We start from the raw sequence: 25498 nt of genomic DNA, 5'->3' as shown, positions 1-25498 counted from the left end.
GGTCTTGAAAATAGCCCACAGATGGGCTAAGCTTTCCATCTACAAAGAAATGTAAAGTGTGAAATGGTCCAACATGGAAACTAGAGGCTTGAGTATTTAATAATCCAAATCTGAACCCTTCATGACTAACAAAAAAAATACGCCTCCCAAACTGAGAAAATTGAAAATCACCCCAAAGGGCATAATTCTGTTGAATATCTATAGCTGACTATGCCTGGGGAAAAGAGAATGAAAATAAAAATAGCAGTAGTGATTATCACAATCTGAAATTAAATGGCATACAATTAGTCCTAAACATTATCAGTGTATTTATTATGAGAGATGGGAAAAATCAAATAGCTTCACTGAATGTAAGACTTGTGAACAATACTTGAGGGTTAGAAAAATATGGATGTAGAACATAGGGTCAGATTCAGAAACCAGAAGAAACAGGATGATCAAAAAGTTCAACCTTTTGCTCCTAAGATTTAAAAAAGGTCTGTAATCTGATCAAATGTTGGTACAACTGCTCTTCTTTTATAGGTACATTTTCCTTCCTGGAACAGAAAAGGTACTTAAACTCAATGCCTTTTGGGGACTGTAATATTTTACCACAGACCTGCAAGAATCAATGTGCACTTAACTTCTAACTCTTCTTTGCCCTCACATCCGATCAGCAACTTCAGTCTTCCAGATTCTGTACCTTAATTTTGCTCTGATCTCTCCCTACCCATCTACCAACTTCTACTGACTCTGCCCATGGTGTCTTGCCCAGCATAATAATGGCCTCCTAACTGGTCTCTCTGTCTTTTATTACATTTCATTCCAATGTATCTTCCCCAGGCCTGTCAGAGAGACCTTACAACATAAATCCCATGTCACCCCCTGCTTAATGTCCTTCAAAGGCTTCTCCTTATCTCCAAGACATTTCACAAATAAAACGTGAGATGGAAGAGGAAGTTTATAAAAGAACCTTCATGGCCCATCTGAATAAACTCATTTCTCACTAGTCTCCATAAGGGCCCTATACTCTGGGCATTTGGATGCTCTCCCTATACATCTATATTCAACATAAACTTGAGCATTTTTCAGTGGGGGGTTAAGGATGTGGCTTAGCTGATTAAGAAATTACAGAGGAGGCCCCGTGCGACGCCTGCACACTTGGTGACCTTCCCAAGTCATTGGGTGTGTGGGCTGGAGGCTTCTTGAGCTGTTGGTCAGTCACCACAATGCTTCAAAGCCTTATTAAAAATGTTTGGATCCCCATGAAGCCCTACTATACCCAGATTTACCAGGAGATTTGGGTAGGAATGGGTTTGATGAGCTTCATCGTCTACAAAATCAGGTGTGCTGATAAAAGAAGCAAAGCTCTGAAAGCTTCGAGTCCTGTGCCTGCTCATGGCCATCATTAACCAGACCTACTTGGAGAATGCATCAGATGGGATGTCATTCTGGCTGAAAATCTCAGCAGGCTGCTAGATGGGGGCATGGGCGGCTGCCATGCATGGGCAGAAGTGCTGCTCCCTTTGTGGTATGAATAAAGATGCCTGTGAGATGCTAAAAAAAAAAAAGAAATTACAGAGGGAAAAGCCTAAAGCCTAAGGTGGGGGACGACAGAACTAAAACAGGACCCATTATAATCTGAATAAAAATACTACTTATTATCTTATCTTGATGTCTCTTTGACAATTCTTGGTATAAGCTTCAATATATTTTTGGTATTTTGATATCTTTTTGTCAATTCCAATCATCTGAAATGTGATGGGATACAACAGCAAAAACTCTTATCAGGAACTCCAGACAGAATCAAATCATCTTTTAAGAGCTTAACCATTACTACATAGAGGCCAGTGTTTGAGTAAGTTCAGTTATTGTCAGATGTATAAAAGGAGCAATTGTTTCCTGTTTTCCTAATTAAGAATTTTTAAGAGTAGTGAAGAGTATTGTGATTTAGCTGATTAATTAACTGGTAACTTTCAACCTCTTCTACCATTAACTTCCTCATTAAACAGAGGCCCTCCAGAAAAAGGGAAGGAGACAGAGAGAATATACTTAAGTCCAGTGACAAGTTAATCCTTAGAATCTAGTAAGAGAAGCAGCCTCTTTTCCCAGGAAGACCAGAGGTAATCATTTCTAAGATCTTGACTAACCTTAGGAAGTCAACCTAACTGCAGACTACTATAATTCAGTGCCTTGGAAGATGTCTATTCAAAGTTAAGAAGTTTGTCTTCAGCATAAAATAGATTCTTGAAAAGATAGAGAACTCCACAAAACCTAGCAGGGGAGCCCTCTGCATCCTGTAGCACAGTCTGTGTCATCTTTTTGTACCCCATTTTCACTTGCTTGTTACTAAACCAGTTGTTCTCCACCCTGGTTAAAACATTAGCAATTTAACCCCTATGCATGTCTGGGCTACAGAGTTTAACTCAGTAGGGCAAAGACTAGGACAAATAAGACACTTCTTCAGAATGTTACAATGGAATAAATGCTATGAAAGAGGTAGAGACAAAATGCCCCGTGGAACTAGGGTAACTGGTGCAATGAGTTACACTTTGGGGGCCACAGAGGGAAGAAGGCTTTAAATAAACACAACGACTAACTGGATTGAGACAGTGGACTCAGCCCTGCTATGACCCCCCTCACTCACTGCCAGCCCCAAACACTAAATAAAGATCTAGGAGAAGAATGAAACCATGATAGCCATGACTAACCAGAAAGGGCACAACAAACTCCAGGGAGCAGATCTCTAGCAAACAGCAGTTCTGGCAAGGTCCATGCCAAGAGTGGAAGTAAATACCTAAAAGACAAGCTACCCACTGTCTGGCTAGCCCTGCAGCTGACCCTGCCCCCAGTCATCAGCAGCAGGTGAGGCAAATCCAAGTCCTGTGATCTAACCCATCATGTGCCAACAAAGCAAGTGGATTCTCATTTGAGCTGAAGAAAGAAGAAGGGCACCCAAGACATGCAATTAAAATACAACCAGATACTTTAAGACTCACAAACATTTGAGGGAAAACAATGTAATGAATATGAGGTAATAGAATTAATAAATAGAAGAATACCTGATCATAGGAGCCAGGTATGTAGAAACAGAAGAAGAGTTTAAAAGAGGTGCAGTTCACATTATGAGAGATCCCAAAATACATCTCATCAATTCAAAAATAAAACAGTGACAACTAACATAGTCATTTCTAGGAAATTAAAAACATTATTGTCAAAAAAAATCAAGATGTGCTGAATATTGGATTGTATCCCACTGGAGATCAAATTAGCAACTAGGAGATAGTCTAGAGATTGTACATAGAAGAAAATATCAAAAATAAGGAAAATGGGACACAAATGCTAAGCAGTATGGAAACAAGATCCAGATGTTCTATTATCTTTCTAAAAGGTACTCTAGAGGAATAGAAAAAGAGAAAATCATGGAAATTTTTCAGACTGAAAAAGGGCCCAATAAGTAGGATTAATTTTTTTAAAAATCATCTAGATCCATCTTAGATCCCCCCAAATAAAAGGAGAAAACCCAAAAACCTTCCAGAGAAGAAAAATTACCATCAGATCTCTAATCTGCAACAGTTAACATTAAAGGACAAGAAAATAATGTCTTCCAATTCCTGAAGAAAAATTAAATTTGGACCAAATGCAGCCTAATTTTCATTCAAATGTGAGAGCAAACATGAAGGGATTTTTTTCTTTTCTTTTTCATATTCAAGGATCAGAAGTACACATGAAGAAATGAAGAGCAACCAAAATGCTAAATAAGTGAATAAATCTAAATGAATACTGATTTTACAAACAGTAACAGAAATGTCTTCTGGGTTTTAAATATAAAGAGAATTTGAATAGATGACAATTGTAGCATATAAAGGAAGTGGCTTTTGAAATGTTCTAACATTCTTGAATTGTCTGGGAAAAGGGTAGAAGCACCAATTAAGTAATAGTTTTTAAAGAAACAGAATAAGGAAAAATAATAGATACAGACAATGACATGAAGGGAAGGAAACAGAAATAGGAACAGGTGGGAGCAAAAGAAAAACACCACTAATTGATAAACTAAACCCAAATATCCCAGTGTGTTAAATGTAAACAGACTAAGCTTTACCTTACACCTTACACCTGGAGAAACAAACTTTTTCTTGAAGTGCCAAATAATAAATATTTCAGGCTTGAGTGGCATACAGTCCCAATTTCAACTACCCAGCTCTGTCACTGTAGAACAAATGCAGCCACAGATAACCTGCAAACGATGGGTCAGCTGTGGTCTAACAGATCTTTCCTGTTGTTTTCCAGACACAGCAAACACACGCCTTAGTTTGCTGACCCCTGCCATAGGACATGAATGCATATCTGAAGTTAGTAAGCAGAGAAATGATAGATTAGACTTAAGAAAAATCATTCTAGCAACAAGTTGGATAAAGGATAGATGGGTGAGAAATGAAACTGTAAAGAAGCCACAGAAATATTGAGGTAAAGGATAATGAGAACTTGGACTAGGGAAGTGGCCATTATGAGGGAGGTAAATTTTGAGTGTTTTTTACTCTTGTTAACCCTTTATTGATGGAGATTCACTATCTTCCTCTAGAGCTACTCAACCTGTCTTCCGTGGGAAAGAACCTCTCTAAGTAGCTGCCCAAGTCCTAAAATGAATGGAGATAGAGGTGACACCAATTCTAGAGAGACAGGGATAGAAGGATGCTTGTGAACAGTAAGATTATCAGGCATTTCAAAGCAGGGAAGGTTCAGAAAGACAGGGCCATTCTTCCTGCAGCTCACTCTTTGAGGTGCCCATGACCACTGGGTAAGGGCTGAGGAGCCAGTCTCTGGATGAAGGTGGTCTGAGAAGCCCAACAAGGAAGCTTTGGGAACCACTGTTTTGGGTGCTTTGGAACCTAGTGGAAGAGGCGCTGACGTCCAGAGAGACCAACACAGCACAGCAGGAAAATGTTGACCCAGGTGACACTAGAGGGTGACTTTAAGGTGTCATTCACCTTTACAGTTTCCCAGTGAGGATGCCTGGGACATAACAGCTGCTCAGCCAATGTTGGCTGAGTTAAATGGAATCCAGAAAGGTAGATTTGGGTGACATTATGGATGTGCCCATCTGCTTCCCTGTCAGGAGAATCATATAGTTGCTCATTTTATGTAACTATGCCGCAGGGCTGTTAGGGCAGTTGGAAGCCCTGGGAGGCCTGCTTAAAACAGAGATTGCTGGCCCCAGCATCAGGGTGCCAGTGTGTCTGGGTTGAGGCCATTGAGTTTGTATTTCTAACAAGTTCCCAGTGGTGCTGATGCTGTTGATCCAGGAATCACACTTCAAGAACCATTGGGTTGGAGGGTTAAAGGGTTAAAGGGGGTCTATTATTCTGAGAGCCTCTAGCATAAGGAAACAAAGGAAGTACAATGTTTTTTCATTCATTCTTCTGTGTCAAGGGCTGATAGAATCCTCAGGCTAGTATGATTTATAGAGCACTGTACTTTCTTGGGGGACTGGATTTCCATACTTATTTCAGTGACATAGGCCATTAAGGCTCCTAATGGATTGAGGAATTAATGAAGTATCTGGCAATGAGGCTTTGTGTATCATTAGATTCCCTGAGCATACAGCTTGGCAAAGGGCATCAAGAAATGATGAGCTGTGAAGGAGGTGGAGGTTCAAAGCACATCCCCTTCCCTTTTTTCCTTTTAATATGATTTGTACTATGATTTTATTGTTGTTTTGCCAATTTTATGATTCATTTTTTCTTCCAAAAATAGGGAGGTATTTCCCAAACAGGCACAAATGCTTTATATTTTAATTAGTGTTTCTCTATCTGATAAGTAACAAGGTAATTATAATGACCCATTAGCTAAGTCCTTTTTCCTTTTGTTCTCCAAAGACACTTTTCCAACCACTACACAGCAAGCTAATGTTCCCAACTCAAACAGGGAATAACTGGACTCAATGCTGGCCACTACTGTTGCAGGAAAACCAGAGGATTGAGGCTAAAACTTTCATTTTTGCTCCAAGTCCTTAGAGGTTTTAAGAAGAATCTCTTTTCTTTTTAAAATTCTACCTGCAAAATACATGCTCTGTTCATCCTTATATGTTAAGTCAATTACTCATGTGCCAGTATTGGCCAGTGCTGGGGGAATACTGGTATGATGAAGTATGAGTTTCAGCAAAAAGCCTACAGTTCAGGGAAGGAGACAGACACATAAACAACTTAGGCAGAAAGAACAGCAGCTGCAACAGCTGTCATAGGAGAGCAAGATTCAGAAGGAGCAGAGGGAGAGGTAGACTGACACCAAGAGAAATCAGTTTACCCAGAGAGGGAAAGAGCAGCTGTGGAAGGCAGAAAGGGAACATGGAAAACTGAGGTCCACAGTGGGCTGGCTCTGCAGGGTTCGGGCTGCTTTTGTGAGAGGCAGCAATTCATATGTGATCTCACACTACTGTAACACACAAAATTGTTCTGATCTCAGCCATCTAGGGATGTTACAAATAGCAAACACAATGAAATGATACAGTAAAACTCAATTCTGAATATTCATGCATTAGCTCATAACATGAGAAGTCCTCTGTCTCCCTACTACCACCTCCCCCAAGGAAAAGTTATTTCTACACTTCAAGTTCAGAGATTTATAATAAGTGGCTCATGATGTCAAGTGTGTCAAATTTAATTCTTATTTATGATATGTATCAGAGGCCATTTATCTCATTGCTTTTTGTTTGGTGAGCTTCACCCCGCAAGAGGTGAGGAGCTTAAAAAAAGTCAAGTAGAAGGACAAGGAGGAAAGGGTAGAAGGATGAGCTCAGCCAGGTCAAGAGGCAGAGCTGGGAAAATGGGCAGAGGTGTCAGGGATCACAAAGCAGGTCACACTTACTCAAAGCTAGGCTGGAGAGTCCTTGTTGACCCTGAGAAATGTTAAATAAGAACTACAAACGAATTCTAGAACTGGAAAGGCCATAACAGTTCAAACACAAACTGACAAATTAACAATGGACTCTTGAAAAGCACTAAGTCATCAACCCAGTCACACTTTGTTTAATTTTGTATCAGCAAATATACCACAGGGAGGATCACTAAATGGAATCCTTTTGAAAGCATCTTTTATTCTAGCACCAGAACATTAACTTCACCTACTAGGTGCTCAATAAATATTCATTAACTAAATGACTGTCCTTATTGTAGATAATGCTTTGACTCATTCTTTCAGCCACTTCAATACTTGTTAATTATCTTCTATATAAAAGGCATTTTGCAAAAGTCAGGCATTTTACAAAAATAGCTGTAAAAATCTCTGCAGTGGCAATGACAATAAGCCAGATGAAGTGCTCCTGGATTTGGAAGGAAGGAGGCTTAGATGGGCAGAAGAAAGGTGAGACTTTGGACAACAGTGTCCTGACACGGACTTAACTTTCACTTACCAAGGTGAGAGACAGTGCCTTAGTGATGGCAGCAATTTTTAGATGGAATACAGGAATACTACTTTATAGCTATGTCCTAAGTAGCTTAGGTTTAAACCACAGGCAACAAGAAACTCTGCAGACCAGCCCACCCAGAAAATGAGAAGGACCTTTGGCTAAGAGTGCCTGTTAGTCAAGTACGTCTCTCTGCTTATCCATTTTTTGTTCTTTGGCATTTGGACAAATTCTACTCATCTTGTTACCAAAGACACCTGGCACAGTATACAGACTACATATCTGAGCAGTACCTCGATCAAATACCACACACCCTCCATCTTCCCTACGTGGAATATATTCATTAGTTAGAAGCATAGAACCGGGAAGTCAGACAAACCTGGATTTGAATTTCAGCTCAGCATAGGCACAAGGGCAAGTTCCAGGAACAATAAAAAAAAAGGAGGTATCGGGGTGGGAAGGGCCTGAAAAAACAGTTGTGAAGTGGCAAGAAGGTTGTGGGGAAACAGGCTCTCCTCTGCATGCTTCCTGCCCTTCTTTCCTACAGCCCCTAAGCAGAAAACAGAGCTTCCCCTCTGCACTTACTACCTGGGCTGGGCAGAAAACCCAGACATAGGAGCAGCATTTGCAAATAAAGTAAATATTAAAGGCAACTTTCACAATCTCATGTTGAAAGGGGCACTTCACTGATAGTATATAGCAGCATTTGCTGAATCACAAAATAGACAATGTTATCTATGCTGAGAAAAATCAATCACTTATCATTCCTACTTCTCTAACAGCCAGTTCTGGTTCCACCCTTCACTTCAAGTTTACTTCAAATTTAAAAGGTGAAGGGGGGCATACAATTACAGCATACAGAGAGCTTTAGAACAAATCTTATTCTGAGTACTTATTAAGTGTCACAATACATCTTTCAGCTGAAGGGTGGGAAAAGCAACCCTCCTAAACCACAATATAAACATTCTCTAAGTACCTTTGTATTTGCATTTTTATTTTTCTGTTAATATTAAAGAACACCTGTTTCCTAGAGGAAACTTCATTATTTGAAATTATTGTTTACAAGGGATCAAACAGAAACTCTTACTCTCCTTGAATAAAGAAAGCATTTAACTGCACTCAGAATTATTGAATTATTTACTTAAAAAAATTTTTAAGAGGTATTCTGTCCTTTTTGGTACAGCCAGGCCCTGCTAAAGTCACTGATGTGTGTACTCTCCTCCTTATAAAAATCTATCTGGATTTGTGGAGATATTTACAACTTAGGATTTCTGAACTGTTTCTTTTAAAGTTGGAATGGTAGTATTTTAATAATTTAATTCTCAGGGTTAAATTTAAAAAGAAGAACAATTTTTCTGTTTGACACAATTTAGGAAGACTGGATTTTAAGTTTTCTACCGCTTCCAGGAGAGGGGGAAAATTCTTTATTATAAATATCAGATATGATTTTCTATTGGCATTATCAAATCAAGGACTAAGATACATTTTCTATTTATTTCTGGCCTTGATCCTGAAGGCCTAAAGACATCTGACAAAAAAACAGAATAAATCAAAGATAAAGACTAATTATCCTCAGCAGTATTTGTTTTGAGATAGTACAAACATCCAACAACCATGAAAGGTTGTAGTGTTTTGTTCTTTCTTTTAAAGAGGGTGTGCATGGTTTTTTAAATCCCTGTTCTCTATATTATTCATGGCAACTGCATTCCTTGGTGAGTCTGGGGTGGAACAGTAAAGTCACATTCCATTCACTAATCTGAAATGAAGGAACTGGATCCCATGAGTCAGGTTTCAAGCTCCTCTCTCTTACTCAACTTCCCACTGGTATTTTTTTTAACAGTTTAAAGAAACATTTATATACACTCCTGCTGCATATAGTTATCTTACTGAATGGCACTTATCCGAGTGGCTGGGAAAAGAAAAAACAGAGATCTCTCATCATTTTTCTTTGATGACTACACAAGCGGCTATGCTGGGGTGTGCTTCCTGCTCTGAGCACAAGAAACTGTATCAAGGCCCCAGAATACAGCTGACCCTTATTAGAAACTATCAGCCATGAATTGTTCTGTCTGTGGACTGCCTCCACCTCTTTGCCTCTTGTCTTTCAATTACACCAGCACAGACCACATTGAGAAAATTTATGCCTAAGTTAAAATACCCCAGCATCATAACTCCAAATAAAACTGAGGAAGCAGTGATGAAAAGCTATAAAGTCAATGCAGTGCAGATGTGTCCCAGGTGACCTTTCAGAGGAAGAGCCTCTTCTGGCCGAGACAACTGTGGCCCTGGGAGGAGCTGGTTCAGGTACAGCACCCCGTGTGCACACACTGCCCGGTCCAGAGCCCACCCCTTCTCCTGCCTTGCTCCATTCAGGTCTCTGAGATGGCTGCTTCAGAAGAAAAGTCACTAACAGTGAGTCTGGGGATTTGTTTTCTAGATAAGATAAATACGGGGATTCTAATCTCAAGTGGCCCTAAGGGTCACTTAGAAGTTCTTTTTATTTTTCCCAATTTAGGGAGTGGGGCAAAAGGTCAAAGGTTTGGAACTGAATCCCCACGCTGTCCCCATTGAGGCCTTGTATTACATAACTCATCAGGATATTACTTTGGGAATCATTTAGGCAGACTTCCTTTGAGTGCTAATAAATGGTCAATATTTTTTCAGTGATCTGTTTGTGGGTAATTTGTCCAAGTTTAGTTGCTACACTGGCCAAGCAAAGATGATAACAGCAACTACTCCTCATGAAGCTGCTCTCAGGGCTAAAAGAAATGGCACATGCAAGAGTCCTGTACCCTTTGCATATTACCAGAGCCACTGTCAGAGCCAGGCAATCTGTTCCAAAACCTTCCACTCTCCCACCCCAACCCAACTCCTCACCTTCTAAAGACACCCATTCCTTCAGCCAGGTAATAGGGACCACTGAGCATGAAATTCCTCCACTGCCCTGCCCTGCCCTCCACCTTCAGCTCCACAAATTATTTACGCTCAAAATTACTCAGAAATTATGTAACTGTAGATTTGCCACAGTTTGTTATTTAAGGTATTGATAGAAAAAATTATCATATCACAAACTTCAAAATATCCTAAAAAGTGCACTTCAGTATTACTGTTTCCTTTGTAATCCTGCATATTTTATTTTAAATATTTTTAAACACTTTCTGGAAAGAGAGACATAGGCTTTAACAAAAACCACCAAAAGGGTCCATGAAGGAAGAGTTAGGAACCTGTCACGCAGACCAATTGAGAATGTCTACAGTCAGGATCAACACCATGGTTACAGTCATGCATGCACATGAACAGGTATTTCAATGAATAAACAAGAATTAAGAACATCATGTTTAGTTTAGTGGAATCCTGGCCTTTTCTTTTTTTTCAGTTAAGGTGGTTATTTTAGTGTTTTTACAATAATGGTAAAAAAGGATAGGGTGCAAAACCGTGATATCTTAGAGCTATTTTTCCCTCTCTTACCATTTCAGAATCAAAACTGGCAGGTTTGCTTCCACAATCAACCAAATACACTATGTATTTGCTCAGTTTTCCTGCCTTTGCACTGGCCAGTTGCCAGGTGTAGCTGCAACGGAGGAGCAAGGTCCTCCTACTCCTGCAGATTTTCCTCATGAAAATAGCAACACCTTATCTACATTACATACAATGTTTTTTCTGTCATGAAAAATTGGTTGACCGACATCAAACAGATATTAGACTAGCCCAGCAATGAACTCTTTGGCAACATTAATTTCTTTTAAGAGTTCATTTTGATTAAAAGCAAGTATTTTTCAGATGCTAGGTCACATCTTACTTATTCTTGGCATACTTACAATGAGCTTTTCATTCCCCCTCTATTTGTTAATGGTTTTCTTCAAAATTTAAAAATTTCATTTATGTGAGATCCTTTCAAACAGAACAATGAATCACCCAAGCAGATATAGGAAAGAACGTGTTCATACTCTAAGAGGCATTTACTGCTTACATTATAGCACACTGGCAATTATAAAACTAAAGTGTGGTCTTGTATCATTCACATTACCTTTTTTAAAGATAAGATAATCCAGTTCATCCTGAGATTCACATACCTCTATTTCTCTCGTGTGTATGCCTACACAAAATGCCTATACACATAGAGAGCCCCTAAGCAGCTCCATATAATAGGTGTCCAGCAAGCTCCAGGGCAGCCAAATATGAACTGCTTTTGTCTGTGTGCATATACAGATGATATATTGTAACACTTATAATTTTGAGGCCAAGGTGGTACTTTCCAATAGCAAATTAAAAAGAAGGAGAACATTATTCTCTGGAATCCTCTTCAAATGGCTCTGGTCAGATTAAGGCAAAATGACAAAACAAAGTTCAGGGCCTCTAGTTTTTTTTGTATTAAAGATAAGATTCAGGGCTCATAACACTTGCTAGTATCTAAGCAATTTTCAGGCTAACTTGGCCCCCTTGGCCCCCTTAGCCCTATCGGCCAGAGCAGAGACATGGGCAGAGACTGCAGTTCGAGTTCCAGCTCTCCCAGAGGGAGCAGAGTACTTGGGTGAGGACCATGTGCCTCAGCCTCAGTTTCTACAGCTGTACTTTATATGATCACTGTGGGAAGTAGTAGAATAATGGATACAGAGGAGCTCTAAACATAAAAAGCTTTCCAAACACAGCCATTGTTACTATTTTATTTAAAAGATGAGAAGGGAACAAAGGGAAAGAAAAGATGGAAGGGGAGGGGAGGAGAGAAATGAAGGGAGGGAGGGAAATAGAATGCAGGAATGTGATAATACATCAGTTCCTTTCAGATTGTGAAAGGCACAAGAGTTTGTTTATATGAGACAAATGGGGCAGAAAATTAGCACACACTGGTTTTCAGGGGGTTTTCCCTTGGTGGGACAAAAAGAGTGTGATTTTTAAACACATATTCACAAAACAGTGTGGCAGCATTTGCTGAACCTGTGGCTGGAGCCTATGTCAGGAGAAAGCAGCAAGAACTCTTCTTAAACTAATCTATAGCAAGTTCCCTTGTTCCGCCTCACTATGCCATGTGATTTTTCTGCCATCATCTTCCCAGCTACAAGCTAATATGTTCTCTGTAATCCTAGCTTCCCATTTCAGTGGCAGGTGTGATGACCACAGCTTAACTCTTTAGCATCAGTGTATGTTTTTCAGATTTATTTTTATGAAGGGGTGGGGGAAAAAAATCTTACCAGATTCAGGGTGTTCATCCAGGACTTTGAAGTATTTTCATTTTTTTCTGCAATAGCCATGTGTAGTAAGCTACTTTTTAAAGCAGGATCACTAAAATCATGTATTTATCTAGCATTTATCAATATAGGAGCAACTAAATATCTGGGCTCACAGACCCTTCTTAAATACAGGAAGCATGTATTTCTGCTTTCTTCTAGAGGAAAAATTAAATGATTTTAAGTAAAATTTCTTTACTTAAAAAATATCATTTATATTAGTGGGGTGGAAAATTATGCTATTACTAAACTTGTGTGAAGTTTGGCAAAATGTCACTGTGGATAAAATGAGAGTTCCTGTGGCCAAGATTCTCACCGGGCCATGGTTAACTAGCTCACTGTATACCTGTGGGCAATACATGGCGGTTGACTCTATAAAAAGAGCTCCACCCAGTGCTCTGGGTGCGACATGGTGGCAGGGCTGCAAGGCTGCAGGAGAGCAGAGCAGAGACTGGAGTGGTGGCAGCGCCGAGGACAGAGGCCCAGAGGACGGCTGTGTGGGACAACTGTGTGGAGAGGCCCAGAAGCAGAGACCGGCTTGCTGCATGCAGACTTGCTCTGAGTGAATGGGATTTTAGTGACTGATCTGCCACTTGGAATAAAGTCTGGTATAACCCTTTCACCCCAAAAACGTTTTGCTGTCATTTTCTTTGGTCACACTGAATCCATAGTGAACTTGCCCAGGGCTGAAACCCATCAGCAAGATAGTCACACAGGGTTTTCCTATTTCTCTCCAGTGAATTCAGCCCTCCATTTTGGACTTACACTGGGTAAAAGCCATTTCTATGAAAATGACAGACTGAAAGTTTCCACTGAAAACCATCTGTGAGAAAGAAGAGTCACCTGTCCAGGTTCACCTGAAATATTCATGAACTCAGCAGAAGATCAGATTAAAAATAGAGCCCCCAAGTATTAAGATTAGCATGCATGGGGGGGTGAGAGAAAGGGGAAGGCTGTACAACACAGAGAAGGCAAGTGGTGATTCTACAATATTTGCTATGCTAATGGACAGTGACTGTAAAGGGGTTTATAGGGGGGACCTGGTATAGGGGAGAGCCTAGTAAACATAATATTCATCATGAAAGTGTAGATTAATGACACCAAAAAAAAAAAAAAAAAGGCAGTTCCTGTGTGGAGACCTCCAATGAGTTCTACACAAGGGTATAAAGGGCATATAAAAGTGTAGGCAAAGGGTCTGTTTGTGTTTATACAGAGGATCAAAGCCTAATTGGGCTACCCCAAAAATGAACTAAGATACGATATGAAAAAGAACTTCCAACATCAGCACTCTCTGGAAGACTCATGCCAGAAGATGATCATCAAAAAACCCCAACAAAGATCCACACACTGCTACAGCTGTAGATGCACTCATCCCACCAGTTCCTGGACTTGCCATGGGAATGAAGAAGGAGATATCTAAGCTGGCCTGTGCATACAGTAAAACAACAAATTTGACTGGATCTATACTGTTGGAACTCAACCAAGAATTAGGAGAAGTGCAAATTGTAGCGCTCCAAAATCTTATAACTACAGACTATTTACTGTTAAAAGAACATATGGGATGTGAACATTCCCCAGGAATGGGTTGTTTTAATTTGTCTGATTTCTCTCAGACTGTTCAAGTTCAGTTGGACAATATCCACCATATCATAGATAACTTTTCACAAATGCCTAAGGTGCCTAACTGGTTTTCTTGGTTTCACTGGAGATGGCTGGTATGCTTTGGTTATGTAACTATACTCCTATTATGTTAATGTGTGTGTGCAATTTAATGAGTAGTTTAAAACCTATACATGCTGAAGTTACTCTACAAGAAGATATGTCAAAGAAATAATCAATCTTCCCATGTTTTCTTCCACCTGCTACTTCTATAGCTTTTCTTCTTCCTTCCTAATTACAACCCTTAAATAGAATTCGTGCCTCATATCAAATTTACTGAGTATCATAATTCTTCCAAGTGGTAAAGATACCTCAAGACAAATGCTGGGCATAGAAGCCACAGGGCATAAATATGCAAAGAAGTAAAAAGCTAACCTTTTCAAACAATAAGGCTTCTCTCTCACTTACCAACTTTACATTTCCCTGTATGGCCCCGGAAGATGACTGGTTAGCCAGAGACGGGTAAGATTCCTCAAGGGAGGAACAACCTAAGACAGGCACAGTCGCAGGGGGGGCCATCAGGTGAGAAATTGGGGATCAACAGAGGTGAGGCTTAGAACCTCACCCCCCCTGTTCTGAGAGAAATCTTCTGCATATGTGGATGTTTTATTGCCCTTGTCTAGCTTGGATTAACACATAGTCTACAGGCATACACCTGATCATCTACATTTGCTCTCTTACAACACTAAACTTTGTTTTCTACCTTTATCTTGTATCTACCTACCACTTCAGCATTTTATTAAAAATAATAATAATAAAGAGAGAAATGTGGTATCCACATATAAATCAAGTATAAAAATCAAATGAGTATTCACATTTGAACTGACTGTTCATAATGCATGAGCAAAACCAAAAGTTTCTGTGATGACTGCCCTTGTACTGCTCACCATGTAACTTATTCAATATGTAAGAATTTGTTCTCCATGTAAGAACTTGTTTGTTATGCCTCAGAAGATTGGAGACTGACGAAAATTAGGCTTGGGGTGGATTAAAGATTGTGCATTGAGCATTGACTCCCCTGTACAGAATTTTATTGTTGTTAACAACCATTTGATCAATAAATATGAGAGATGCCCTCACAAAAAAAAAAAAAAAAGTATACACTTCCAATTGGAAAATAAATAAGTGACTGGGATGTAATGTATAGCATAAGGAATATAGTCAAAATATGGTAACAACTTGGTATGGTGATAGCTGGTACCTAGAATTATCATGTATATAAATGTTGAATCACTGTGTTGTACACCTGAAACTAATGTAATGTAATACTGTGTGTCAACTACCCTTCAATAAAAAATAATTTTCTACGAAAAAAAAAAAAAATAGAGACCCCAAGCAGTGGAGGTTTCTGCATTTTCTTCCCTAAGTTTTAGGCTTTACAATGGGTTTTTTCACAATTTGGTCTACCTGCTCATAAAATGCTTCCATGTCCTATAAAAATAGGATTATATTTTGTCTTGCAAACTTTTACCTACAAGAATGGGATATATAATTAATTCTTCCCCTTGAAAGTGAAGTATCAATGGCCATGTATGAGAAATCACGACAGTGAGTTGATACTGTGGTGTGTGCCTGTTTTTGAAAGTGACAGTTGAGTACACTGGATGTATATCACAGATAAAATTCCACAACATGAATCAAAGAGAAATATGCTTAGGAAGTTATATCCATCAGTGGAAAGGGGACATGCCACACATCTAAAAGTCAAGTGAAAATGGTACTATTGTTCTGACTGGTCCACCCTACTGAACCTTCCATGGAAAGCCTGGGCCACGCATCCTAAAAAAATCTAGCCCATTTCAAAGTGATTCCTTCATTTGACCACACCAGCCACTAATGCAAAGGAAGCTTAACCATTCCGAAAACATTTTAAACCTGATCAAATTAAAAGCTGCACCAGAGGGATTATTTTTCTTAGCAAGAACCCACAAGCAATTTACTTGACTAGAGGGAAAAATGCGAAGAAATCCTTTATCACAAAATAGCTTCTAGACTCTTTCCACCAAATACCTTCCACCATCCAAGAATGCTTATCCTCTCTGCTGATTACAAGCTGTGGAGATAAATATTTTACTTTTCTTTATAAAACCCCAAATGATGTTTTCAAATAAAGTAAAAATAAAACTATGACATGCCACTGTCAAAAATGGTCCTAGAAGTAGTAAATGTCATTTTAAACGCTGTGTCTTAAAATATTTAGAAGAAAGAAATCTCCTTGTCAAGTCCCTACAGAAAACTGTGAAAGCGTTATAAGTGCATCTATGGAATTTTTGTCTCCCTTGGGGTCAACCTACTGGGGAAACCATAGAAAGCCTGGCCTTGTGGGATGTTGGAGCTGGAGGTTTTAGAGTTCTGGACAATAACAGATCACAGTCAAGTACAAAGAGGGGGCTTAGGAGAGATTCTGCAATGACTCCCACCGAAGGCACACTGGCAATGGGCGGCAGGCAGCTGCATTCTGCTTAAAGCTACAGTGCAAGCTGAAGAATTGAACCCAAATGATGGGCCATCAAACTCCCTCAGAGAATTCTGACCTCAGTTCAAACCTAGCAAAGTAGTACCCATCAAGTATTAGCAAAAGAAAAGCCAAGCCAATGAAACATGGCAAGGATTTTTTTTTTTAAGTCTAATTTAAACAGCTTCCATACCCTACCCTGTGGGAATTATATTCAGTAACTTTTTTTCTGAACAAGGAAAATCTGGTTTTAAGGAGCTTATGGGAACATTTAACTTGGACTGGAAAGGTTATTTGCTCAGTGTTAGGCTAAGAGCCAAAATTCACTTTTAGCCAGAGATGATTTTAATATTATACCTCACAAGAGTATTGTCATGTGAGCAGGCAGTAGTGATAAGCAGTGTAGTAAAGCTATGACTTTCCCCAAAGACTCATTAAAATGTATTATTAAGTAGAAAAAAGTTCAGAAAATCCAAAAGGAACTCGTCTGTACTATCTCAGAAGCAGTAAAAACGCTTTCCAACTTATCACTTCTTTCACTCTGCCTCCTCTACAAATACCACTAAGTAAATACTGTGAAGAACTCAATCCTGGTACAAAAAGTGATGAAAATGCCTTAAAATGGTGTGCCACTGTGATGCTCTATATATAGTATTTCCTTTAAATGTGCTGTGGAGGAATATTATGGTGTATTTGAGTGACTATAAAAAATAAACCTGTGAAGATGCCACAATTTTTAAAAATCACTTAAACTACAAAATACATTAAAATGTAGAATTAGAAATATCTCCAAGAAACTGGAACATTTTCCAGTTTTAATTTTTATTATTCTAAATTTTAGGACTCTAAATTAAAAACTCCAATATTTTTCCTTTCCGTTTTGGTTCTAACTCATGTCAATTTTTTTCCCCCATTCTTGAAAATTTTCTCCCATGTCTTCAACTTTTTTAAAAAAGGAATGATTTAAGTCAAGAAAATGTGCTTTAGGAAGCTCGACCAAATATCAACTTTCTTACCCAATCCTGAGTGTGAATGTGAATACACACTTGCAAGGCACTCTGGCTGCTATGGAAACGACATTCTTTTTTTTTCACAGTAACAGTATTCCTGGCTGAGGACTGCTGGCACACAAGTTCCCATTCCAAACACATTGACAGCTTGTGGAGTGGACAGATGAGGCATAGAAAATATTTTAAATTAGTTCATTTATCTTGTTGGGACACAGGAAATGGCAACAAATTTCTCACATAAAGGAAGAATAGAGAAAGACAGGGCACTCCTAGCTATGTGCAGCAAATCGAGTCCATTAAGTCAGACTCATCAGACGCCCTCATATTGCCACATCTCTTGTCCTGAGAGATGTTTTATGATCAAAAGATCCGGAAGAATGGTTAGAAATCACTGACTGCTCCTGATATTTTGATGGGTTCAAATTTTGGAAGTCAAACAGTTTTCAAATTAATGTGTTTTGACTGACCTCAGGTAGATCTTGGGCAATATTAATCCTGATTAGTAAGTCTAGAAAATTGCAGTATGAAAGTTCTTAGGAGAACTCAAAAATATTGCATTTTAGGATGAGCCAGACAAAGATCATTTAAGGAAGGGATGTGAACCTCCCTTCAAAATGGATGGACAAAACAGCCTTTATTCTAGCCTTTATGTCAAGTTCAACACCCCTGGAACTTTTGGTGTTGTGGTTCTTCCCACACTAGCATCCGCCACTGCACCACTTCCACAGTGGTCTGTCACTTACTGCTTCATGAGTCCTCACTAGGAGGACAAAGCAGGGACAGCAGGCCTATTAGTAGAAGCAAGTGGACACAGGGGAGACCAACCCTCGTCCTGGGATTGGCTGCACCCATATCCCTGGGAATCAAGGAATCATGTGAAAAATAAGGTGCCATCCCCCGACTAGGACTTGAGTCTGAACATTAGCCCTGAAATCTGTATTTTTAATATGCACTTCTAAGCCTGATTTGGAAATCACTGTACCATCTCCAAACAGCTTCCTTCACGAACTAGAAAAAAGATAGAATTTTAAAAATCTATACTCCCTTGCATGATTTTAAGTAGACACAAAATTTGTCACCAAAACTTTAAATAACTGTGAAAGTTATCATTCTTGTATATTAAATATTGACATTTAGAAATAGAACATGTATCTCTAAATACCATGGTGATTTGAGACTTCTATCATCCATTTAAAAAAATAAAAGAACAAGTTCTTCTTTAACAGATTTTATAGCAATCCTTATTCTCCTTAAACTTATATTACACCTATTCCACATTCCCCACAGAATTCTATCTGAGGATGATACCTTTATGCTCAAAATTATTTAACTGACCACTCTACCATAATCTGTATAACAAAAATATGCTAATTGGAGTTTTGTTTTCCTAATTTCCTATGACAAGGCTCTAAGTTAAAAAAAATCTTTTGATCTGAATTATAGTTCTACTTACTGTCAGTGTATAACTGATCAAAGATGCATATATATTACAATGGTGATCATTATTAAAGTAAAAAAGTAAAATTTTAATGGAAATATTATCTCTTAACCAGATAAATTGATGAAAATTTTTGAATTAGCTTATGTACATAGATATGTATCATACACTGCTAGAGCTGTTTCAATGTCATTACAACTATATTTTCTTTTAATAAAAAAAAAGAATTCACATTAACAAGTGAATAGGATTGAAGTTCTGATGTAGCAATGTCTCTCAATTTTTCTGAACTGTTTCCAAAGAGTTATATGCGTAAATGTACACCAGCCACCATGTATCACTATCTACCAGCTGACATCCTTTGGTACTCCTTCAACTTTGTGAAAGTAAAGAAACAAAACCACCTGCGTTAAAAATACATACTTATTACCCATTACATTCCAACCTGTTTCAGCTTTACTAAGTCCAGTTATTTTGCCCCATTCCTCCATTTAGCATGCCAGACATCTTCCAACATGGAGCAGGCACCACAGTTAAAATCAGAGAGGGACAGGAGTTAAGAGAGGGACAGGAGTCACATGGGAGACAGACAGGGAGAAAGATGGAGACCTTGTAGACTACAGGCTGCTCTTGGGCAGATCAACTTTAGGGAAAAGTACAAATTACCCCTGTACCTGTCCTTATGCAGGATTCATGGGAGTGTGTGCAGCAGTCTGAAGGTGCCTGCCAGATGATCCTGCAGTCCATGAACCCAGTGTCTTCTGGCGCCCTTATTTCCAAGGGCAGTGTTATGGGTTGGGTGGGAGGCACAGGAACAGAGGAGGGTGGGCATCTCTTACAGTGGCCTATTCCAGAGTGGACTCTCCCGACTCCCCTGTCTCCCCCAGCCTCACTTTTCTATAAAAGCACAGCATAGACTGTGGATAGTATTCCCTTCTGTGACAGAAGGACATTTACTCAACAGAGCAACTACCCTGATGTTAGTGTTGCAGCAATCACAGTACACAAGAGGACACACAACCAAAGCCCTTTGTGGCCTAACTCAGAAATTCACAATTAGGGTCAGTAGAGTTTTAAAATACAGAAATATCTACCAATTTTAAAAATTTTCCTGCTTGCTATGGATTCAAATGTACTACAGATGTTAACATTTTTACATGAAAAATAATAAAAAAGGAAAAAGAGAAAATGATGATCCTCCACTGCATGCTCCATTCACTTCAGGAGTTCACGTATCAGCCCAATGGGGAGCACCAGTTTCTATAAATGTGAAAATTATCTCACCATGAAGTCTGAGAAGAAAAACACAACAGAAAACAAGCTCTAAAAGCCCGTTCCTAAAAGCAGAAGAGGTCTGCAGGACCATAACCCTAACGCCCGGATTTCTGCGACTAGCTGGAGCTTTCGCTGTGATGTCATCCCCGAGCAAAACTAAAGGGCAGCCGAGGGCCCAGAGCTGCTCGAGGTCAGCCATCAGGACTCTGGCTTTTTCGGTGTAAAAGGCTGATGAGGCATCACATCAGAAAGAGCCTGTTTTTCCCAACCTTTTGCTTTTTCCTCCTAGTTCTCTCTAAACAGCTAGAGTTTATTGGAGACAACTTTAGGCACAGACTCATTGGCTCTTCTAAATAAGTAAAGGAAAAGAAGAAAAACCATAGTTCAGGAATTCCGGAACATCATTTACCTTAGAAATGAGGAAACTGGGGTCTAAAGTAGCTAAGTGCTTGCCCATGGCCACACAACCAGGACTCCTCCTCCTCCTTGGCCCCGCCCCCTCTGCTGCTCCAGCCCCATTGGTCTCTTTTGGGTCTCTGATGTGCCTGGTTCCTTCCCTCCTCAGGGTCCTTCAATATACCACTCCTTTTAGCTGGGTAACTCCCCCATCCCAACTTTCACCTTGGCTACACCTATTCATCTGTTAGTTCTTAAGTGTCATCCTTCAGGGCCATCCATTTTTGCCTCACCAAACCGGTTTAGTCTCCCTGATGGACATTCTCCTGGCACTATACCTCTTCAGAATTAATCATTTTTTAACGTATCTCTCTTCCTACGCCTATGCACTCCAAGACCACTGGACCCAATATGTTCTTGTTCATTCCTATAAACACTTATAAGTAAGTGCTCAGGACCTGGAACATGGTAAGCACCCATTAAATATTTATAGATGAACTTAAATATTTGCTACATGTCAGATATGCTTTGAGGGTGTCACACTATTCATTTACTCCTCTAAACTCCACAAAATAGGCAATAGAATTTTCCCATTTTACAGATGAAGAAATTGAGACTCAGAACAGTTCAGGACTTCACCAAAATCACACAGCTCATAAGTGGAAGCACTGTTGAAAATATACATAGTGTGGCATTGGGTATCACTTATGGTAGTGGCTTTAATGAATGGTCATGGAAACCTGAATGAGGATGTTATCAATATTTGGAGCAATTATTAAAGGACAAGCCTATGAACAGAGTGGGCCCTATTATAGGACATTATGTGAGCATTTTCCAAAAGTACAAGATAATAGGCTTTATGTTAATCATCTTTCATGGTTTAGGAGCAATAATCTCCAAAACTTCAGTGGCTTATAACACAAAATGTTTCTTTCTTGCTCAAGCTGAATGTTGGTTGTAACTCTGCTCTAGGTCTTGTTTAACCTGGGACCCAGGCTGAAGGAACAGCCTCTATCTGAACCATGCCATTCTCACAGATGGGAAAAGAGAGTGATGGTGGCACCATGCAGTGGCTCCTAAAGCTTCAGTTTTAGTAGCAACACAGGTCATTACCACTCACATTAAATTAAAAGCCCCAAGCTCATTATTTTTTTCCCCCTAAGTTCCTCTGCAACATGAGAAGTAACCAACTAACTCCATTAAACTTCTTATTTTTACTAAAATGTTCAATGGTAGCAAATACTTGGTCACTCAGAACTCTGTCTTCTCTAGGCACTTGATTACAGGGGTCTAAAGGGGACAATTTGAGTAACCATTTGTCACTGCATTCCATGGGCTTCCACTTGGATCTTTCCTACACTTCGCCATAGCTTTTCAGTCCTAGCTCAACATTATGCTTTTATCCATTCAATCTTCCTCTAACCCAAAAGCACCTTGAGGACTGGGACCCACATTCTCACAGAGGTACAATGAATATACCACTCTTATCTTACCTTTGAGAGAAGGGATGATAAGAAAGAAATATAATCTGACTAATAATTTTACTGTTTAAATGACACCACCTGTCTCATAAAGAACACAACTTCCATTTGCCGCAGGTACATCACACACAGTAATTCATGATTTGTTATATGTCTGGATATTAAATATGGTTATCTCATTTTACAGTTAGCAAATAATATTAGACACCTAGAAATTAAATTCCTTGCCTAAAGTTCCACAGCCAGCAGAATTAGGACAAGATCCCTCTTTGCATAGAAATGCTCACACAGATTTTCTGATAATCTTGAGCTAAAGTTAAGACATAGCAGAATAAATATTACAAACCCCTCTCCCCTGACATTCACAAATGCATGCATCCACACATACAAGACATACAAATATATTATGTGTGCATTTTACATAAATGTGCAAACAACAAGGACTCAGAAATGGGGGGGAAAACCTTCCTTAACTGCTGAGTACATGCAGGCTAGTGAACTGAGAGAACTCCACTTATTTGATAAATAATTAAATACAGCACACACTTCTTCATGAGAATAGACAATAGGGAACTTCAGGTCTCATCCCTGCTTGAGACTGAAACCTCACAATGACTAGGAACATAAATATTGAATAAAGAAAAAGCCTAAGATGCTTGGTGCTATATTTTACCATTTCTCCTAAATCTGACAATTTCCTTTTATTGCATGCAACTTGATCATTCATTCTGTTGAACAACAGACTTAGTTCCTATTGGCAGCTATTTTACTACTGCAAACGCTTGACAAAATTGTCCATTTCATTTTTTAGTCCCTGTAGATCTTCCTGCCCTCAGGGAAGCAGCTCTGAAGCAGTGTGAGATCTGAAGCTGAGCTGACAACCCAGTAGTCTCCAGATAAAATGTCAAGTCAGCAGACAATGCTGGCTGCAGGAGCAAAGACAACTCTTGCAGGAGAAGGACTGCCCGCAGCCCTCGGAAGGCACCCAGGACTCACAGGCAGGAGGTAGTCAGAGCTCTGCCTCTGCAAAAATGCCTATATGAGAAGCACTATCCCTTCCGTGGCCACCTTCAGAGAGGACCTGAACTGCATGCTCTGAAAGATCCTGTGAGGCTGTGTGGAGTCACTCTAAACGGTATGCCTTTGCCCCTATGTCTGATCTTGGTCACAGTAACAATGACAATGCCTGACTGGCTTCTCCTCCTAACTCCTCCTGAATCTTACCTGCTAGGGATTCAAATGAAACTCAGGTGAACACACACAGACCTAATGCAATGTTGGTCTGAGTTCCTCTGTGCAATTCTAGGGGGCAAGGTCAGAGGGAAACCTTCTATCTGGTCCATTCGTTCATCAATCAAACCTTTCCTAAATATGGACTTGGACCCCATGTGAGGCTATAGTGAAGCAAAGGTGAACAGGTCACAGTCTCTGCCCTGGAAGAATTATGGAATTCCCGAGGAAGAAGGACTCGGGAGTACTTCTTTGATGACTCCATTCTCAGAGCCACCAAGATGCTATTGACAGCGACACAGGCCAGACCAAGTGGAAGACACCAGATTTCTAACATCATGCACCCAAACATCTTCCTAAAAAGTCCCTTTAAGCAGCAGTTTGCTCTTTAGGCCCCTACTCTCATGCAATTTCTAAAGGAATACAAGAAATTTAGGATGCTCACCTTGAGTTTCACGATGTTACTTCCAAGCACCTGGTCTACCATCTACTGCGTGCCCTCTGAATTCACCTCCAAGGCTTTAGACACTTGTTTTGTAGACACTGAAAACCCAAATGACTCCCTCCATCAACATGAAGAGGTCTGTCTCCATACTTCTTCCAGGGAGCAGTTTTTCTACTTTCTAGCCAGCCCAACCACCCGTGCAGACTCTGAGATCATGGGGTGTACTCAGTGTTTTTGAACAGAGTCTGCCATTTTTGGGTGCCAACATCTTCAAGTGCATGAATGCCAGGGACACACTCCTGGAGGCACTTTTAGTCAACGGGGTAGTACCACCTGTGAGATCTGATGATTTCATACGTCTTTTACGCTATCTATTGGGAGGACAAGTGCTCAGGCTTCCCTCTGTCGTTCTTTGTTTGCAGTGAGTTTGGTGTGCTGTATGGGGCACAGGTAGGAATGTTTCCCTTAAGTTATTTAAAACCCTATGGGCAACAGGCTTGCCAAACCATAAATTAAGGAAATTGCACTCTGTTAGACTAAATCCTTCCCTTCGCACTTTAGTCACTGAGCTATTCTTCAATTTTTTTCCTACAAACACTTGGCCCAGGTCCTAAGGTCCATCCCATATCTGTGTGTCTCCTCGGCACATAAAAGAGATTCAGGAAAGGAGGAGGAACAATAAAATTTCAGGTTTACTGGCAGCACTAAGTGAAGTAATCCCTCTATACATACACTTTTCTTACAGGAGGATCACTTACTCAGCCTTTCCATTCACATGCCTGATGTGATTACAGATATTTTAAAAGGGTAATTTGGAAGACATACAACAGCAAAAGTTGTTCATAGTGTGGCATTAGTCTCTGTCATTTGCTTTAGGTTTGCCCTGAATACTTAGCTCATTTACACAAGTGAATAACCAACTGCCTGATTATTAATCAGGTCAACCAAGACTCATTTAAACTACTTGCTAACAGTCCTCTTTTATATACTAGCAGTATATAAACATTTTTGCTTACAATTCCCCAAGAGCTTTAGAAAACTGTATTTTCCTTGCATATGTTAAAGTTAAAACTTAAAAATTTTATTTTTTAAGATTAAAAAAAGTAAAGGACATTTTCCAGTATAGAATTCCAGGAGATAATTATACATGAGAACTGCAGATTAAGCCCAATTTATGTGAAATGTCTGCCATATACACACACACAAAACCCAATAGACAAAGGCAGTCCTCATTATCAAACCAACCTGCCAAACAGATTTATTTTCTATCAAAATATGTCTGAATTCATTTTTAAAATAAAACTATTAATATGTGTCTCCATATCAAACATCTCATTTCTGAATTCCAATTCTAAGAGATAATCAAGAATGTATTGATGTAAAACAAAAGCCCTGACTATATAATCACTTAAACACAATAGAAATTCATTTCTGGCTCACATAACAGTATTGGGATGGCCAAAAGTTCTGTGGGATAGCGACAGCACTCCTCCATAGCCATTC

At 39.5% G+C, this 25498-nt stretch overlaps 2 protein-coding genes across 8 annotated transcripts in view; one reads left to right on the top strand and one right to left on the bottom strand.

Moving 5' to 3' along the window:
* Positions 1–25498, bottom strand: part of KDM4C (lysine demethylase 4C) — a 490870-nt gene that overhangs the window by 58404 nt on the left and 406968 nt on the right. The window lies entirely within an intron of this gene.
* On the top strand, positions 1122–1528 carry LOC118908861 (ATP synthase subunit ATP5MJ, mitochondrial-like). The gene has a single exon (XM_036878843.2). It carries the CDS (start codon positions 1209–1211, stop codon positions 1389–1391), a length of 183 nt encoding a protein of 60 aa, XP_036734738.1. The 5' UTR covers positions 1122–1208; the 3' UTR covers positions 1392–1528.

Source organism: Manis pentadactyla, chromosome 3, assembly GCF_030020395.1.
Source record: "Manis pentadactyla isolate mManPen7 chromosome 3, mManPen7.hap1, whole genome shotgun sequence".
Taxonomy (NCBI): domain Eukaryota; kingdom Metazoa; phylum Chordata; class Mammalia; order Pholidota; family Manidae; genus Manis; species Manis pentadactyla.
Note: the sequence above shows the minus strand (reverse complement) of the source record. Positions and strands in the feature narration are given on the sequence as shown.

Coding starts and splice junctions, on each gene's coding strand:
- LOC118908861 (XM_036878843.2), top strand. CDS start 1,209: ATGCTTCAAAGCCTTATTAAAAATGTTTGGATCCCCATGAAGCCCTAC.